This window comes from Eleutherodactylus coqui, chromosome 4 (assembly GCF_035609145.1).
Source record: "Eleutherodactylus coqui strain aEleCoq1 chromosome 4, aEleCoq1.hap1, whole genome shotgun sequence".
Lineage (NCBI taxonomy): Eukaryota > Metazoa > Chordata > Amphibia > Anura > Eleutherodactylidae > Eleutherodactylus > Eleutherodactylus coqui.
The window spans coordinates 81,865,457-81,884,553 of record NC_089840.1 but is presented as its reverse complement, the minus strand read 5'-3'; the positions used below and the strand labels follow the sequence as shown (position 1 = coordinate 81,884,553).

The 19,097-nt window shown below is 48.0% G+C and overlaps 1 protein-coding gene across 3 annotated transcripts; it reads right to left on the bottom strand.

Moving 5' to 3' along the window:
- Positions 1-5,153: 5,153 nt before the first annotated feature.
- LOC136625530 (caspase-1-B-like) lies at positions 5,154-14,196 on the bottom strand. 3 transcript variants are annotated; one of them, XM_066599785.1, is made up of 4 exons: positions 14,008-14,196; positions 8,858-9,145; positions 6,610-6,678; positions 5,154-5,285 (listed from the first exon to the last, which is right to left on the bottom strand). In XM_066599785.1, the coding sequence occupies exons 1-3, from the start codon at positions 14,012-14,014 to the stop codon at positions 6,644-6,646; spliced, it is 330 nt and encodes a 109-aa protein (XP_066455882.1). In that variant the 5' UTR covers positions 14,015-14,196; the 3' UTR covers positions 5,154-5,285; positions 6,610-6,643. The 3 variants fall into 3 exon arrangements, with proteins under 3 accessions (XP_066455882.1, XP_066455883.1, XP_066455884.1); XM_066599786.1 differs by having other exon boundaries at positions 8,858-9,127; XM_066599787.1 differs by having other exon boundaries at positions 8,858-9,118.
- Between the last annotated feature and the right edge of the window lie 4,901 nt (positions 14,197-19,097).

The following is a 19,097-nucleotide window of genomic DNA, read 5'->3' as shown; positions in this document are numbered from 1 at the left end:
TGGTGTGCCGTCCCAGCCCTACACCAGCACGTCTGCCGCAACATAAATCGTGCCCTCACCAACGTGGTTACTGGGAAGGTCTACTTAACCACGGACACGTGGACAAGTACTGGCGGGCAGGGCCACTATATCTCCCTGACGGCACATTGGGTGAACTTGGTGGAGACTGGGACCAAGTCAGAGCCTGGGACCACTCACGTCCTACCCACATCCAGAATAGTGGGTCCTACCTCGGTGCTGGTATCTGCGGCGTTTTATGCCACCTCCTCTAAACCCTCCCCCTCCTCCTCCTCTGCCACGTCTACCTCTCAATTAAAAAGTGTGAGCACGTTGCCAGCAGTCGGTAGCGCGCGGCAGCACAGCGGTGGGTAAGCGCCAGCAAGCCGTGCTGAAACTAATCAGCTTAGGTGACAAGAGGCACACGACCCCTGAGCTGCTGCAGGGTCTGACAGAGCAGACTGACCTCTGGGTTTCGCTGCTGAGCCTCCAACCAGGCATGGTCGTGTGTGACAACGGCCGTAACTTGGTGGTGGCTCTGCAGCTCGGCAGCCACACACGTGCCATGCCTGGCCCACATCTTCAATCTGGTGGTTCAGTGGTTTCTGAATAACTACCCCCACTTGTTTGACCTGCTCGGCAAGGTGCACTAGGTCTGCGCGCATTTCCGCAAGTCCACACGGATGCTGCCACCCTGAGGACCCTGCAATGTCGGTTTCAGCTGCCAGAGCAACGACTGCTGTGCAACGTGCCCACACGCTGGAATTCTATGCTGCACATGTTGGCCAGGCTATACGAGCAGCGTAGAGCAATAGTGGAATACCAGCTGCAACATGGGCGGCGGAGTGGTAGTCAGTCTCCACAATTCTTTACTGAGGAGTGGGCATGGATGGCAGATATCTGCCAGGTCCTCGGAAACTTTGAGGAGTCTACGCAGATGGTGAGCGCCGATGCCGTCATCATTAGCGTTACCATCCTACTGCTTTGCCTGCTGAGAAGATCGCTGCTAAGCATAAAGGCCAATGCTTTGCAATTGGAACAGGAGACGGGGGATGACAGTATTTCGCTTGATAGCCAGACTACCCTCATGTCTATATCAGGAGGAGGGGGAGGAGGAGGAGGGAGAGGAGGAGGGGGAAGAGACAGCTGGCCACACTGCAGAGGGTACCCATGCTGCTTGACTCTCATCTGTTCAGAGTGTATGGGCTGAAGAGGAGGAGGATGAGGATCCTTAAAGTCATCTTCCTAGTGATGACAGCGATGTGTTGCGTAGTGGGACCCTGGCACACATGGCTGACTTCATGTTAGGCTGCCTTTCCTGTGACCCTCGCGTTAGACGCATTATGGCCAACACGGATTACTGGGTGTACACCCTTCTTGACCCACGGTATAAGGAGAACTTTTCCACTCTCATTCCCGAAGAGGAAAGGACTTCGAGAGTGATGTAATACCACAGTGCCCTGGTGGAAAAAATGATGCTAACGTTCCCATCTGACAGCGTTAGTAGCAGTTCAGAGGGCCAAGTACCAGGGAAGGAGCGGGAATCAGGCAGCATATCCAGTGCAGGCAGGGAACACTCTCCAATGCCTTTGCCGGCTTTATGGCTCCCCAGCGAGACTGTGTCACCACTTCCCAGTCAAGGCTGAGTCAGAGGGAGCACTGTAAAAAGATGGTGAGGGAGTACGTAGCCGATCATACCACCGTCCTCCGTGATGCCTCTGCTCCATACAACTATTGGGTGTCAAGGTTGGACACGTGGCACAAACTTTCACTGTACGCCCTGGAGGTGCTGGTCTCCCTGCCGCTAGCGTCTTGTCAGAGAGGGTGTTTAATGTAGCTGAGGGAATCATCACGGATAAGCGTACCCACCTGTCAACTGCCAGTGCCAACATGCTTACACTCATAAAGATGAACAAAGCCTGGATTTCCCCAGACTTCTCTTCTCCACCAGCGAGAAAGAAACGGAACCTAATGATTCTTTTTGCTGCAACAGGAGAAAAATGCATCCTCTATCGCCACAAAAAAGGGGGAATTAGCTTTGTCAATCACTCTCAGGTATTAGTACTCCTCCTACTCCTCCTCCTAAAACAGCATGTCATCACGCTGAACTGCCAATTTTTCCGCGGCCCAAAAGGCTCTGTTTAAAGGTTTTCTACAATTTTTCAAAGTTTCAAAAGTATTTATACTTTAACAGAAACCATTTTTTTCACAGGGCTGCCTCCAGGCTCTGTTACAAATTAAGCAACAGTGAGCTGTATCTTTAAAAAATGTTTGTGGGTTTCACCTGCCCTCGCGGTTGAGCAATTTTTCAGGGGTGCACTTGTACTCTTGGTACACCAATTTTTCTGGCCCTCGCCTATACTGTTATCTAACTAATTTTTCCGGCCTTCGCCTACACTCTTGGTAACCAAATTTTTTCAGGTGTTCGCCTATACTCTTGCTACACCAATGTTTCAGGGGTTCGCCTACACTCTTGCTACAGAAATATTACAAGGAGCTGCCTATACTTTTGCTATAGAAATGTTACTAGGGTCCACCTATACTCTTGCTACAGAAATGTTACAGGGGTCTGACTATACTTTTGCTACAGAAATGTTACAGGGGTCTGCCTATACTCTTGCTACAGAAATGTTACAGGGGTCTGCCTATACTTTTGCTACAGAAATGTTACTAGGGTCCGCCTATACTCTTGCTACAGAAATGTTACTGGGGTCTCCCTATACTTTTGCTACAGAAATTTTACTGGGGTCTCCCCACACTCTTGCTACAGAAATGTTACTGGTGTCCACCTATACTTTTGCTATAGAAATGTTATTGGGGTATCCCTATACTCTTGCTACAAAAATGTTACAGGGGTCTGCCTATACTTTTGCTACAGAAATGTTACAGGGGTCTCCCTATACTTTCACTACAGAAATGTTACAGGGGTCTACCTATACTCTTGCTACAAAAATGTTACTGGGGTCCGCCTATGCAGTTTCTACTGAATGGTTTGAGGGGTTCACCTATACTTTTGCTACAGAAATGTTACTGGAGTCTGCCTATGCTGTGGGTGCACAAAAACTTCCCATTGCTGTGTTTTACCTATCTGGCACAAATACACTGACTGACTTAGGCAGAAATGTGGGCCAAGGCTGAGGTCCTTGGCGGGGTGAAACTCTGCCATGTTTGGGCACTTTGATTTCTTCCTGTGTAATACCATTTTTGTGCACCCACAGCATAGGCGAGCCCAATTGAACTCAAAGACTTCCCATTGCGGTGTTGAGCTATCTGACACATACACAGAATGAAGTGTGTAGAGACACATGGACTTCCCATAGCTATTTAACTCACGACACCTTGGGTCAGAGGCTGGAGCCTGGGACCAAGCCTGGCCCAGGGCCTGCTCACGTACTCCCCACACAGGGTATTGCGGGTCCTACCTCGGTCATGGTTTCTCGGCCTTATTATGCCACCTCCTGCTTGGGGTCTCGGGATCAGCGCTGGACAACATGTATTTTCTTTTGTGTTTCCACAGTTATCTCAGACACTGGTTTGGGCCAAACAAAAGGAGCATTACTGCTTTTATGAGATGTTCACAGCTGCACTAGCATCCGAGTCCACTTTATGCCCACGATTAATGAGGGTGTGAGCCGAGGCCGAGGTCCTTGGCAGGGTGAAACTGCCATGTTTAGGCACTCTGATGTCTTTATGTATAATACTTTCCTTGGGTTCCAGGGGCTTGCCTATGCTGTGTGTACACAATGACTTCCCATTGCGGTGTTTTACCTGTCTGGCACAAATACACTGACTGACTAGGGTAGAAATGTGGGCCAAGGTCCTCGGCGGGGTGGAACTCTGCCATGTTTGTGCAATCTGATTTCCTCATGTGTAATACCATGTTTGAGTTCCTTGGGCTTGCCTATGCTGCAGGTGCACAAAGACTTCCCATTGCGGTGTTTTACCTGTCTGGCACAAATACACTGACTGACTAAGGTAGAAATGTGGGCCGAGGTCCTTGGCGGGGTGAAACTCTGCCATGTTTGGGCACTCTGATTTCTTCCTGTGTAATACCATCTTTGTGCACCGACAGCAAAGGCAAGCCCAAGGAGCTCAAAGACTTCCCATTGCGGTGTTGAGCTATCTGACACCTACACATAATGAATTGTGTGGGGACACATGGATTTCCCATTGCTATGTAACTCGCGGAACCTTGGGTCACACAAGGTGGAGGTTGGGCCTGAGCCTGACCCTGGGCCCGCTCACGTCCTTCCCACACAGAGTATTGCTGCATTGTGGAGATGTGTAGAAGTGCTGGCACCTGAGTCCCCTTTATGCCCACGTTTGCGGCTCCTAACAATTTTGTGACGGAGGTGGCACGGAATTGGAATGATGATCGTACGTCAATTTATCATCAATTCTCAACAGCATTGTGGGCCATCGCCCACACTATCAAAGAGGGTCGCTGCCTGGCCCTGCCAACCCTCTGCAGTGTGTGCCTCCGGTTCCTCCTCATCTAGTACGCACTTATAAATAGACATGAGGGTGGTGTAGCTATGAAGTGAGCGTGTGGCATGAGGGCAGCTGAAGGCTGCGCAGGGAAATGTTTGTGTGTACTGTGGGCGCAGGGTTGTGCGGGGGGGGGGGGGGGGTTGGACTGCAATGCCAGCATGTAACCCAGGAGAAGAGGCAGGGGTGTCACCCGCAAGCAGTAATTGTCCTTGGTCGCAGGTAGTGTGGTGCTTAGCTAAGATGTGCCAGCGCTTGTGCCTTGCTAATGAGGGTTTGTCCCAAGTAAATTGTTAGGGGGGTGACCGCCAGACCCTTGCCCCCATTTTGGCTTAATAGTGGGACCTGGGAGCCTCAGATGCAGTCATCCATGCTGCTCCTGCCCTTCCCTATCCGTTTCTGTGGTATTTCCATGACTTTCTGATGTTTTCTGGTGTTTCACAAGTCATCACCTATGCGGAGCATCGGTCCCATACAAAAATGCTCGAGTCCCCCATTGACTTCAATGGGGTTCGTTACTCGAAATGAGCTCTCGAGCATTACGAAAAGTTCGACTTGAACAACGAGCACCCGAGCATTTTGGTGCTCGCTCATCTCTAGTGGTGACATCTGCTTAGGTTAGTTGTATTAATTTAAAATGGAAGTCATTTATTGATATACAGAAGAGAGACGTTGCAATCTATCTTTATTGTTTCTTAATACATGTCAATATCTATTTTTTTTAAGTCTTCAATAAAATGTTTTGAGTTTAAATTCAATTGTTCTCGGTTGAAATTTAATAGCGGCTGCAGGACCTGCAACTGTGAGAAACACAGAAATCAGTATGAGCGCACACAAAGACATGCAGGTTTTTCTAGTAAAGGGTCCAGTCATGTTCAACACTTTAACTGAATGCCCCTCTTGATCATAAGAATTAAAGGGGTTGTCTTGCGGCAGCAAGTGGGGTTCAGCACTTCTGTATGGCCATATTAATGCACTTTGTAATATACATCGTGCATTAAATATGAGCCATACAGAAGTTATTCACTTACCTGCTCCGTTGCTAGCGTCCTCGTCGCCATGGTTCCGTCTAATTTCGGGGTCTTCTTGCTTCTTTAGACGCGCTTGCGCAGATCCGTCTTCTCCCTTCGGCTCCGCTCGGCAACATCGGCGATTTGGCTCCGCCCCCTTGTACGCGTCATCGCGTAGCTCCGCCCCATGATGTGTGCCGGTTCCAGCCTCCTGATTGGCTGGAATCGGCACGTGACGGGGCGGAGCTACGCGATGACGCGTACAAGGGGCGGAGCCAAATCGCCGATGTTGCCGAGCGGAGCCGAAGGGAGAAGACGGATCTGCGCAAGCGCGTCTAAAGAAGCAAGAAGACCCCGAAATTAGACGGAACCATGGCGACGAGGACGCTAGCAACGGAGCAGGTAAGTGAATAACTTCTGTATGGCTCATATTTAATGCACGATGTATATTACAAAGTGCATTAATATGGCCATACAGAAGTGTATAACCCCACTTGCTGCCGCGAGACAACCCCTTTAATATGTCTGCTCCAACACTCAATAGCAATACAAAAAGAGTATAAAGCCAAACGATTGTTTTTTTAAGAAAACACATAAAATACATATCACAAACAAGACAAGAAGACTAAAATAAAACCAAGCATCGATTGAGTGGGAATTTAAAGTGCATAACAATCTGAGTATAACAGAAAATTTTATGGGTCACTAGGGCTTTGACAAGAGATGAGCGAGTATACTCGCTAAAGGCAATTGCTCGAGCGAGCATTGCCTTTAGCGAGTATCTGCCCGCTCGAGACGAAAGGTTCGGGTGCCGGCACGGGGGAGTGGTGAGTAGCGGCTGTCAGCAGGAGGGAGCGGGGGGGGGGGGGGGGAGAGAGATCTCCCCTCCGTTCTGCCCCGCTCTGCCCCGCAGCTTCCTGCCCGCCGCCGGCACCCGAACCTTCTGTCTCGAGCGGGCAGGTACTCTCTAAAGGCAATGCTCGCTCGAGCAATTGCCTTTAGCGAGTATACTCGCTCATCTCTAGCTCTGACTAATAAGACACATCTATAAATAAAGATTAATGCTACACATAGGTAAAGTAAGCTTGGTGCAGGTCAAGTCAAAACCACATACTGTAATAGTATCCACCAATGAAGCCAAGAGACGGCTACTTTAAGTCCATATTGCTTATAGGATCTGCAACTGTGAAAAACACAGAAATTATTATAAGCACATAAAAAGACATGCAGGTTTTTCTAGTAAAGGTTCCAGGCATGTTCAACGCTATAATTCAATGCCCCCATGATAATAATCAATATAAAGCTGCTCCAAAACTCAAAATACAAATAGAAAAAATTAGTATAAAGCCAAACAATTAGTTTATAAAGGGGTCATGGCCTGGCATAAACTTTTACATAAGTTTTACATGGGGCAGCTAAATATTCATGGTCAAGGGGGAATGCCATTCAAAACTTTGCTATAGGGACCAGCCTTTTCTAGTTACAGGATAGGAGATAACTTGCTGATCGGTGGGGGTCCCATTGCTGGCACCCCTGCCGATCTCTAGAATGGGAGTCCCGTTCTCACTGCGAGTGTGACTACATTCCATGAAGTAAAAAAAGAGACTAAGTGGAGTGCTGGTCGCACAAGTGTACTAGTGCTCCCTTCACTTTTAAAGAGATTGCAGACATAGCCAAGCAGCACCTGCTGAGTTATTTCCAGCAGCCCAATTGAAATTAATGGGGTACTGACTGCACATGCTTGGCCAGTCCCCTGTTCACAATGAAGTCACTGTGGAGGAAGAAAAAAAAACCCCGCAGTGATGGGCAGATACGGGACAAAGCACCCCCATTCTGGAGATTGTCAGGGGTCTCAGCAGTGAGATCAGCAAGTTATTCCCTATTCTGTAGTTAGGGGTTTACTGGAAATTATGGTACCATCACTTTAATGACGAAACCATATTTAACTCAGGCTCTCATAATGAGATATCAACTAAGAATGTCATCCTGTGACATTTGCTAATTAGCAGTAGACCGTCCCATGGGCCGTCGACCTCTGGAAGTGGTGTGGACTCTTTCCCTGCCTCTTCAGCTAACAAGAAGTATCCTTTTTTGCCACTTGATGTCTCCAGCAATGGTCACTGAAGACCTCATTCTAGAACGTGCTTGTGCCACTCTGAGGACAGCATATGATGTCACTCTTGCACCAGAAGGAATCACAGGGCATGAACTGTCCTCAGTGCGGCGTTTGCGCATTGTAGGTGGAACACATGACGTCTCAAGCAGCCATTGCCGGAATTACCAAGCAGCATAGAAGGGGTGTTTTTTAGTTGTAGAGACGGTGAGAGAGCCCAGATCACTTGCAGAGGTGAACCTCCCATCAGATAATCCACCGTTTATTAACATATAGCATGGGAAAACCTTCTGGGGTGATATCTCAAGAGGGAAGCTTGCTGGATTCCTCATTAATCACATAAGTATATTACGTTGATTGAGTAAAAATAAGATGACAGATTTCTTTTAGTAGAATATTGTAAAAAGATGATGAGATTTTTCAAAGTATAACCCGCGTCCCAACTGAAATGTGAATTGCAAATAGGCCGCCGTTACCCGCATCATTGCCTTGTGATGGTGTGGGAAAAACAATTTTTTTTAAAAACCCTGTACTGCGCATGACTGGTGGCAAGCCACCGCGGTTATCCACAATACAAGTGAAAGCAGGTACACAGGGTCACTAGCCTCGGTAAGAGCCAGATTCCGCTATGAGCTCCCACATGCGGAATCCAACCGAGCCACGTGCAGCCAGCCTAAGAGAAATAGAAGAAAAATAGAACTCCAATGGGCAAAAGTGTGGATTGATAATATTTTGAACTGTATTCGTTGGACAATAAATAGGCAGTGAAGAGACTGGCATACAGAAGAGACAATGAAGTAATCAGGGAAGAGGTGGATCAGCTGGGCAGCAGAGTTGAGGATGGATTGGAAGACACAAGAGTCCTGGATGAGTGTCTCTAATAATGTGACCATTCAGTGTACTGGAATAGGCTATGCTTAAATCAAGAAGAACCTGTACACAGCTTCTACCACTTCAAATGATTTGTCCAGAACTGGATGTGATCTAGTTTTACTACAATAGCTTCATTTCATGTGATTGTTGTATTGTGCCAACACTGGACACTTCATATGTTTCTTGAGTGATGGGACATACCAACATTTTTAGGGTTGTCTATGTAAGATAAAGATGCAACATGTCACTCTACGGTAAAATCAGATGTATAGCCAAACTATGAATTTACCAGAACAGATGATAGCGGGCAGCAATGAACATAATTACCAGTCACCACCAGAAAATAATGCAATATGATCACATTGTATAACTGTACCTGTTATTCCTAGATATTCACTTAGTGTCGGATCCTGTCTTTTGATTTCTCGGAGTAGTACGTTGCAACTGTAATCTCCCTTTTTGATCACTGTATCAATCAGTAATCGGCATTTGTCTGCACGCAGATCGTTACCTTCATTGATCGACTCCACCTCTGCATCATTGAGTATCCTTTGATGCTGTAAGACATCTACCACCCCTTTGATAAGTGGTTTGGTGCAGCGTTGTATTAACTGCGGTTGGACTCTTCTAAGTTCATCTACAGAATATAATTCAAAATGAAAGACTGATGGAGGAAAGCAGAACATTGTTGACCCGCTGTAAGAGTCGGTTAAAACGGTCATGCAGATCTCAGTCTTAGATCCCTCAACATTATTTCTTACTAAACTTTATAGTCACACCCTCACATAATGAGCCTAGGCCTCTAGTAGCATCAGCAGCCACCGTACTGAGACTACTTCCTGAGTATTGGCCTGGGGATCCCACACTGAAGCCCACAACCCAATTAGTGAGGTTAAGGGCATAGTCACACGGGCGCATCGGCATCCGTACAGCGGTGCCGTTGCGCCCGTGTGACTGACAGTTAGAAGACGGCCGTCTCTCTCCAGCGCTGATGAAAGAACATGTGACCGGCAATGAAGCCGGTCACATGTTCTTTCCTCCGGCGCTGCAGAGAGAGACGGCCGTCTTCAGGTACGTCCGTCTCTTCCTGCAGTTACACGGGCGCCAATGCGCCCGTGTGACTGAAGCCTCAAGGGTGAAGACCGGGGTTCCTCAAGTGTTGCCTCAGGATTTGTCCCAAAGCCAAACCAGTCTATGGCTTGGTGGATCTACATTCCCTGATCCTGACAGATCTTTTTAGAAATAGCTTTTTACTGATGGATTAATAAAAAACCATGGCATGCTCAATAAGCTGGCATATTACAGAGCAAGGCGGACTTTGTGCTTAGCCATATAAAGCTTCCTGAAATCATCTCTGCCATGAAGTTGACTTTGCCTTTCTACAAGTAGACTTGTCTGGGATTTTTTTTATAACAGTCTATTATAGTATCTGCGTATCCCATATTCCACTATATTTGTATGTAACTGTAGTTTGTTATCATAGTTATCTGTATGCCTGGTTATATGTAGAAGAGCTATTTTTATAGTTACTGGTTATTGCTGGCTGTGTCTCCTACCTCCTCCTGCTGTTGGGCGTAACCAGTGCCACAATCCCGGTGTTTCCTGATCCCCATTGGGTGCGTGTGCGCTGCCAATCCTTGTCTTATTAAACGGCCAGTGCATGCAACCAGCTTTTCCATCTCCAATCAATCCAGTCAGGCCTCTGGCTATTTAAAGCACCATACCCCACTAGCAGGTGCCTGAGCAATCAGTTGCTATACTATGTGAAGATATAAGTTTGTTTTCGTCTGATCTACTGGTATTTGACCCTCGCCTTAACTATCCAGCTTTCCTGACCTCTCCAATCCTGACCTTAGCTTGTTATTTGACTACACTTACTTTGCTGCCGGCTCTGATCTACAATGTTAAAGTATTCTACCTCCCCTGATTTGGCTCTATTCTATTACTATGTCCCTTTCTACGTACTCAGGTAATGCATCATGGTAGTTGTCTCAGTTGTGTCGGCAGCCACTTAACCATGACTATTTTGGGGTAACAGGCTAATGTCCCCCACAACAAAGATCAGATCCCAACTGGTAGAGAAAGGGTGCCTTCACCCTGCGATCAAATCACACGATTTCCCAGCACACAAGGCTGCAGGAAATCACAGAATTAGGAGACCAACGGCTTCCAATGGCTCCATTCATGTGTGCGATGTTTTAACGCTTGCAATGCAGCGTGAAAACAAAATCGCATGTCCATTCTTTTTGCGATCTTGTCCATTGTTTCTAATGTGGCCAGTGGTAGCAGCACTGGCCCCATTGAAATGAATGGGACACGATCGCTGAAGAAATGTTCTGCTGCAGCTGTCACAGCTGCAGCAGTGGATTCTGATTTTCTCCCATTGTTGTCAATGGGGCCGGCAGCAGCGTCGGCCCCATTAAAATCAATGAGAGATGATCATAATCCTCTGCCACTGCTATGGCAACGGAACTTAAAATATAAGCCCTATCTATAGAAAAAAATAATAATAATAGATCACCCTAGAAGTGCTATCATCTCCGACGTGTCTTTTAGCTGGTCCCCGACACACTTCTTCAGCTTCTTTTCTGGCAAGGGATTGAAAAATCCACGCCTCCTGAAAGCGCTGCTTCTGATTGTTTGAGCACTGTGACCAATCAGAGGCAGTGCTCAGCTGTCATTCAATGAATCATGAACACTGATAAATAATATTTTTGAATAATTTAGCCACAACAAAAATAATGTATATTGTAAAAACATTACATAACCAACACAACACTGCCATGACAAGATTCAACCCCTGGGACTTCTCCCAAACTCTCAGCTGGTTAAGTTTCCACACTTAGCTGCATTCCGGTTAATCTGGACTAAGGAATAAGAAACTCTTAGGCCGGGAGGGTAGGACTTCCTCTGATTTCCTGCTTAAAATGTCTCTCCTATGTCCTGGAGAGGATGTTTATTCCCTTAACTTCACCCCTTGAGCCATCCCCTAAATCTTTAACCCTTTAGCTCCTCATCCTCACTACAAATCCCTCGCCATGTGGGCCTCCACCCAGGGCCATGGTCTCAGTTACCTTGTTCTGCTGCTCTACAAATTATATTGGCTCAGTCATATTCAACAATCCTGTTCTGTATATCTGCCATACAGCTGTGTAATACTTGTGTCAGTAGCTCTCCGAATACTTTGCTGTGACTACTGCTGAACTCCTTTGTCTTGTAGCTCGATCTCTCTCAGAGCTCAGGAGCGCAGAGATCGCTTGTTGGAAACTGCATATAGCTAGAGATGAGCGAGCGTACTTGTCCGAGCTTGATACTCGTTCGAGTATTAGGGTGTTCGAGATGCTCGTTACTCGAGACGAGTGCCACGCGATGTTCGAGTTACTTTCACTTTCATCGCTGAGATGTTAGCGCGCTTTTCTGGCCAATAGAAAGACAGGGAAGGCATTACAACTTCCCCCTGCGACGTTCAAGCCCTATACTACCCTCCTGCAGTGAGTGGCTGGCGAGATCAGGTGTCACCCGAGTATTAAAATCTGCCCGCCCGCGGCTCGCCACAGATGCATTCTGACATAGTTCAGGGAAAGTGCTGTTGATGCCGGAGCTGCTATAGGGAGAGCGTTAGGAGTGATTTTAGGCTTCAAGAACCCCAACGGTCCTTCTTAGGCCATAGAAATCGCAGATCGCACCTATCTGCGATCTGCGATTCCTGTTCTCTTCTCTATATGCGCTCAATGGGGCCGGCGGCAGCAGCGCCGACCCCATTGAGAACATATAGAAGACAAATCATTCTTCTCTGCCACGGCTGTAACAGCTGTGTAGAGAAGACCGATGTTTGCCCATTGAATTCAATGGAGCCGGCAATACAGTAGGTTCCACTGAAAGCAATGCGCTGCCGGCGTGCGCGGGATGAATTGTCGGGAAGGGCTTAAATATATAAGCCCTTCCCTGCAATTCATCCAGAAATGTGTTAAAATAAAAAAATATATATATACAGTATATACTTACCTTGTCCCGGCAGACGGAGTTCAGCCGCGGCGGCCGGCAGTGGGTGTGAAGGGGGTGTGAGTCAGACTCAGCGCTGAGCCAATCAGGGGGCAGGTCTGACTCACACCCCCTTCACACCCACTGTAGGCCGGCCGCGCTGAACTCCGTCTGCCGGGACAAGGTAAGTATATACCGGCGTATAAGGCGACGGGGCGTATAAGACGACCCCCCAACTGTCACCTTATACGCCGGAAATACAGCGGAGCAAAAAATAAAAATCATTACTCACTTCCCCCGGCGTTCTGCGGCGCTGCTACAGGCTGTCGCTCCCTCCTGGTCCCTGGCAGAGCATTGCTTTCTGGACGCAGGGCTTGAAATCCCCGCCTCCAGAAAGCTACTGTGATTAGCTAACACACGCCGTCAGCCAATCACAGCCATTCAATTACATCATTGTCATTGGCTGTGATTGGCTGAAGGCACGTGTGTTTTCTGGTGGCGGGGATTTCAAGCCCTGCGTCCAGAAAGCAATGCTCTGCCGGGGACCAGGAGGGAGCGACATCCTGCAGCAGCGCCACAGAGCGCCGGGGGAAGTGAGTAATGATTTTTATTTTTTGCTCCGCTGTATTCCCGGCGTATAAGGTGACAGTTGGGGGGTCGTCTTATACGCCCCGTCACCTTATACGCCGGGATATACGGTATATTTTTTTTATTTTTACACATTTCTGGATGAATTGCAGGGAAGGGCTTCTATATTTAAGCCCTTCCCGACAATTCATCCCGCGCACGCCGGCAGCCCATTGCTTTCAGTGGAACCTGCTGTATTGCCGGCTCCATTGAATTCAATGGGCTAACATCGTTCTTCTCTGCCACAGCTGTTACTGCTGTGGCAGAGGAGAACGATCTTTATGCTGACAGTGCGGGGGGGGGGGGGGGGGGGGCACTCTTGCCGCTATTGTGGCTTAATAGTGGGACCTGGGAACTTGAGATGCAGCTCAACATGTAGCCCCTCGCCTGCCCTATCCGTTGCTGTGTCGTTCCCATCACTTTCTTGAATTACCCCGATTTTCACAAATGAAAACATTAGCGAGCATCGGCGATATACAAAAATGCTCGGGTTGCCCATTGACTTCAATGGGGTTCGTTACTCGAAACGAACCCTCGAGCATCGCGATAATTTCGTCCCGAGTAACGAGCACCCGAGCATTTTGGTGCTCGCTCATCTCTACATATAGCTAACACAAATATTATTATTATGCAAATACACTTTGTTGTCAGATCACGGCTTTGCGCACATTAACATAGTAACATAGTGTGTAAGGCTGATATATGTCCATCTAGTTCAGTCTATTATCCCCCAATGTTGGTCCAAAGGAAGGCAAACAACCCCATGAGGTAGAAGACAATTTTCAACATTTTAGGGGAAAAAATTCCTTTGCGACTACAATCTGGCAATCAGGATAATCCTACATCACCGACCCGTCTGAAGTAATCAGGGACTAGAATATAATAAGTCATATGTACAAAACACACAGGATACATTACCTGCCATCTAGAAGGGATCAGCAGCGCCGTCTATATTGCCGCGTTCAGCTGAATCTACTCAACGGACTGACAAACTGCTCTTCCAGGAATTACATTGTTTAAAGATAAACTGGCTGATCTGTAGGGGAAGCAGTCAGGGGCGTCACGTCTTACTTAGAACATTTTTACTTTCACCGGATGTTCTTACATGAACTTGTCCCACAGAAATGAGAGAGCAGAAGAGCGTTGCTTCATGTTTTAGAATTGGTGTAACTTCACAACAAGCTGACTGTAGATGCAGAAGAAAAGTGCAAAACTACTGAAGGAAATAGATCTTTTCATACACGTAAGCTTTACAGAACACGAGGAAGTGAAATCCACAAGACGTGGATTCACACGAAAATCTGCAAACTTTCTGCTGTGGAAATTCCACAATGTGTGAATGCATTTATTTATTCGGATTTGTGCACAGGAGTTTTTTCACACTTATAGCTAAGCAGTCAAATGTGTAAGCCCATGTACCTATATAAACACATATATTTATTAGGGCTGGAAGGTCAAATGAATGCACTGGCCTTCTGTCCTGCTTTTCATGTGTGTGTTTCACTGTGTATCAGGTGAGGTTGCCATATGGCAATTCAAAGACAACCATCACCTATGTATGAATAACAGGAGCAAGCCTACAAAGCTCTATGTCCGAAAGGGCCAAATATAAATAATTCTTCCCTTATGGGAACCAATAACAATCTCCAGACAATAGCTATCTGTACAAATAGGAGACTTATTGACTAACTGCCACTGTCTCAGATTCCCTGACTAGGCCTCCCACACACTTGCATTTTTTAAGGCTTCTTGTCCACAGGCACGCATGGAATCCCAGTGCAGAATCTTGCAGTGGATTGCAGCTGTACCCGCAGCCATGAGGCCAAAAAAGACATTTTCTCACCTGTCCAGATGTGGCGCGGGTCTTATCTGTTGCGGACGGATCTTCGCTCTTTTGCACGGTGGTTACGTCCAGGCGCGCATGCGCCGTGTTGTTTTTTAAAAAATCTCCTGCATTCCCACGGATCCGTGGCACGGCCGCATGGTTAGCTGCGGCAGGGCCGCGGATCGGACGGCTTGACTTCAATGGAAGCCATTGGCTCGGGGAACCGCACAAAATGGTTCATCCGGCGCTGCATTGATTCCCTGAGCAGCGCTCGACAACCAATCACAGCAATTGCATCGTGGAGGTGGGATTTATGAATTGTCCAATCAATTCTGGGGCTCAGCCAATTCATTAACCACACCTGCACAACTCAATAGCTGTGATTGGTTTTCGAGCGCTGCTCAGGGAATCAATGCAGCACTGACTAAACCAATCACAGACATCACATTGGTTTACTGAGCACTGCATTGATTTGCTGAGCAGCGCTCAAGAACCAATCAGAGCCATCGCTTCCTGAGGTGGGATTTATAAGAAGCTGGATGGTCGTATCGACGAATTGCTTATACCTGGGCCATTCTGACCAGACTGTTAGGAAGCATTGGGACCAGAGGATGCGTGGGGGCACACACACAAGGTGACCAGGATCAGGACACCTTCTACAGACCACCATTAGAGAGGATCGTCTGATTGTCCAACGAAAACGAGCAGTTCCAACTGTTTCATTGTTCACCATCCAGAGACAGGTGGCACCATTGTTACAGCCCCTGTGTCCGTTGGAACCATTTCCATATGCTTGGCTGAAAGACAATTGATCTCACTGAGCCCATTAGATGTATTGTCTTTGACACCCACCATCGCCAGCAACTTATGCAGGTCTAGTTTGTGCAATGATGACATTAGTGTTCGGGCCTGGAGACCTATAGGTGAGCACCTCAATCCTGCCTTTACTGTGGAGCGGCACACTGCCCAACTGCTGGTGTGATATTCTGGGGGGGGGGCATCACATATGGCAGTCGGTTACCCCTAGTAGTGGTACGAGGGACAATGACAGCTCAGCGATATGTTCAGGACATCCTGCAGCCACATGTGTTCCTCTCAAGGCATCTTCCAGCAGAATAATACTCGGTCACACAAAAGGATGTCACAGGAATATTACCACCAAATTGCCACACTTCTGTGACCTGCGTGGTCAACAGATTTAGCACCAATAGTACATGCACAGGGCCAAATTTCAATGAGTTTTGTATGATCTAGAGGCTCAGCTACAGATTTTATATATATTTGTGGATGTGGTACAATTTTATAATATAAATACCATATTTTCCGGCAAATAAGATGACTTTTTAACCCAGGAAAATCTTCTCCAAAGTCGGAGGTAGTCTTATACGCCGGGAATACGCTGTAGAAAAAAAATCAATACTCACCTTCCGCGGCGCTGCTGCAGGCTGACGCTTCCTCCTCCACGCCGACAGAACATTGTGTTCTGGATGCGAGGCTTGAATGCCATGCCTCCAGAAAGCTAGTGCTCTGATTGGCTAACTCAGCGTGGCGTCAGCCAATGAAAGTCGGCGTTGCGTTAACCAATCGGCGTGAAGGAGGGAGCGTCAGCCTGCAAGAGCCGCGAAACGTGAATTTTATTATTTTTTTTCTACAGCGTATTCCTGGCGTATAAGTCAACAGCTGAGGGTCATTTTATACGCCCAGTCATCTTATAAACCGGAGAATACGGTATATATATTTCTAATAGCAAGGCCATACCAAACTTGGTCAGTAGGGAGCATTTCGGTAGGTTATGTGAAGAAACAGAAGAAATGTCTAGTGTTCTTGAGTGCTCGGTGTCTGAGAGGTCCATTGTGGCCAACTGGACTGAGAGTGGGTCCAGTACAGACCAAGCTGCATGATCTAGAGGCACAGTTAGAGCAAATGTGGACCAATATGCCGCAGTATACGATATGGAACCTTTATGCCTCCATGCCTGTCCATATCACATCTTGTATCCAAGCAAGAGACAGTACAACAGGGTACTAGAGCCTCCCTTCAAAGGGTAAGTTTTCTGCAATAAATTCTCCTTTTGCTCTGATATTGTAATCACAGTATATCAAAGTTACAATCACACAGAGAAAGTTTCATTGGATTTCGACAACTCTATCTAGGCGCTTGATTTTTTTTACAATAGGTGTACAAACACCAGTTCTCAGCAGAAAGCAGAAGGAAAATGCTATATAGGGGAAGTAACACAAGTGCAAAATACTGACCAACAACCACTGACAAACCCACAATACATTAGCAGCCTAGTATTATACTTGCACACAATTAAAGGGGTTGTCCCGCGCCGAAACGTTTTTTTTTTTTTTCAATAGCCCCCCCGTTCGGCGCGAGACAAACCCGATGCAGGAATAAAAAAAAAAAAACGTCCAGTACTTACCCGGCTCCCCGTGCTCCAGCGACTTCTTACTTACCTAAGTAAGATGGCCGCCGGGATCTTCACCCACGGTGCACCGCGGGTCTTCTCCCATGGTGCACCGTGGGCTCTTTGCGGTCCATTGCCGATTCCAGCCTCCTGATTGGCTGGAATTGGCACACGTGACGGGGCGGAGCTACAAGGAGCCGCTCTCCGGCACGAGCGGCCCCATTCAGAAGGGAGAAGACCGGACTGCGCAAGCGCGTCTAATCGGGCGATTAGACGCTGAAATTAGACAGCACCATGGAGACGGGGATGCTAGCAACGGAACAGGTAAGTGAATAACTTCTGTATGGCTCATAATTAATGCACAATGTACATTACAAAGTGCATTAATATGGCCATACAGAAGTATATAACCCCACTTTCTTTCGCGGGACAACCCCTTTAAGGCTTGTATAGGGTGTCAATACTACAAGTTCATGTAATGCGCTATGTAGGCTTATAGCCCATTACTTTCACCAGGGGCGTAACCAGGGTGGGAAGGTGGTGCTAGTGCCCTTGGCGCAACTTGAATAGAAGGCAGGGAGGATGCCGGCATCATAGCAGTAGATGCTGAAAAGCAGCTGTTCTCTGCTCGGCTCTGACTCTTCTTTCTGATACACTGCAGTCTGGCCTAATAAAATTGCACTGTGCTGCCCACTTTTCCGTCCTCCCACACTCACAGTCTAAGGCCTCCTTCCCACGAACGGATTTCCGCCGCGTAATTCGCGGCGAAAATCCGCTGCGTTGCCCGCAGCTATTAGGTTCTATTGAACCTAATAGCACAATGCTCACGATGCGTAATTCCACCGCGGAATTACGCACCGCGATTTCTCCCGTCCTCACCCGCAGCATGCTCTATTTTCTGCGGGTGAGGACGGGCTGTACGCACTGACGGCTTCCATTGCAGTCAATGGAAGCCGTCCGTTCACGCTATCTCCCGCTGTAACCAGCGGGAGATAGCGTGAAAAAACGCTTTCCCGCCCACCGCCGCGCGTCATATGACGCCATATGACGCTGCCGGCCGCGTCACGTGACACGGCCGGCCGCGTCACGTGACACGCTCGGTGACGCGTCGGCGGTGGGCGGTGACGGGCGGTGACGCGGCGGCGGTGGGCGGGGAAGCGATTTCACGCTATCTCCCGCAGGTAAGTATAGGGGCTCTGGGGGGCGCCGTGACGGGCTTCACAGCGTAATATTACGCGGCGGAGCCCGTCACGCTCGTGGGAAGGAGGCCTAAGGCCTCTTTCCCACTAGCAGATATCGGCATGCCATTTTCACGGTTGGCCGATATACACTGTGATTTGATGCATTGTATTCCCGCGATGTAAAAGGATATATGCTACCATCTGAGGCATAAACCCCATGAACGGGCACACAAATCTAATGTTTGTGCGCCCGTTCAGATGTCATGGGCCCCGGCGAATATACGCCAAGGCTGCCATGCCGTCGCCCTTTCCCCCCCCCTTTCCGGTTCACCTCCTCTCTCCTCCCCGCCATCTGATTGCAATAGGGGGTTAGCGCCGCCCGTCGCCCCTCCTCCCATTGCTGGCTGTGGACAAGGGGGGGAGATTAGCCCCACCCTCATCCCACCCCTTGTCCACAGCCAGCGATGGGAGAAGGCGGGACATGTCAGTGCATAGCTTCGCCCCATCCCGACCCCTACTATTGCAAGTAGGCCCTATTCCAGAATGTCCCTTGGGATCTACCTAAACCTTACTTCGAAATGCAGTGAAAAAT

Bases quoted from the DNA above. Each gene is read 5' to 3' on its own strand.
- LOC136625530 (XM_066599785.1), bottom strand. The intron at 6,679-8,857 runs GTACAGTTATAC...TGTTTTTCACAG, and splicing joins TGAATATCTAGGAATAACAG to TTGCAGATCCTATAAGCAAT.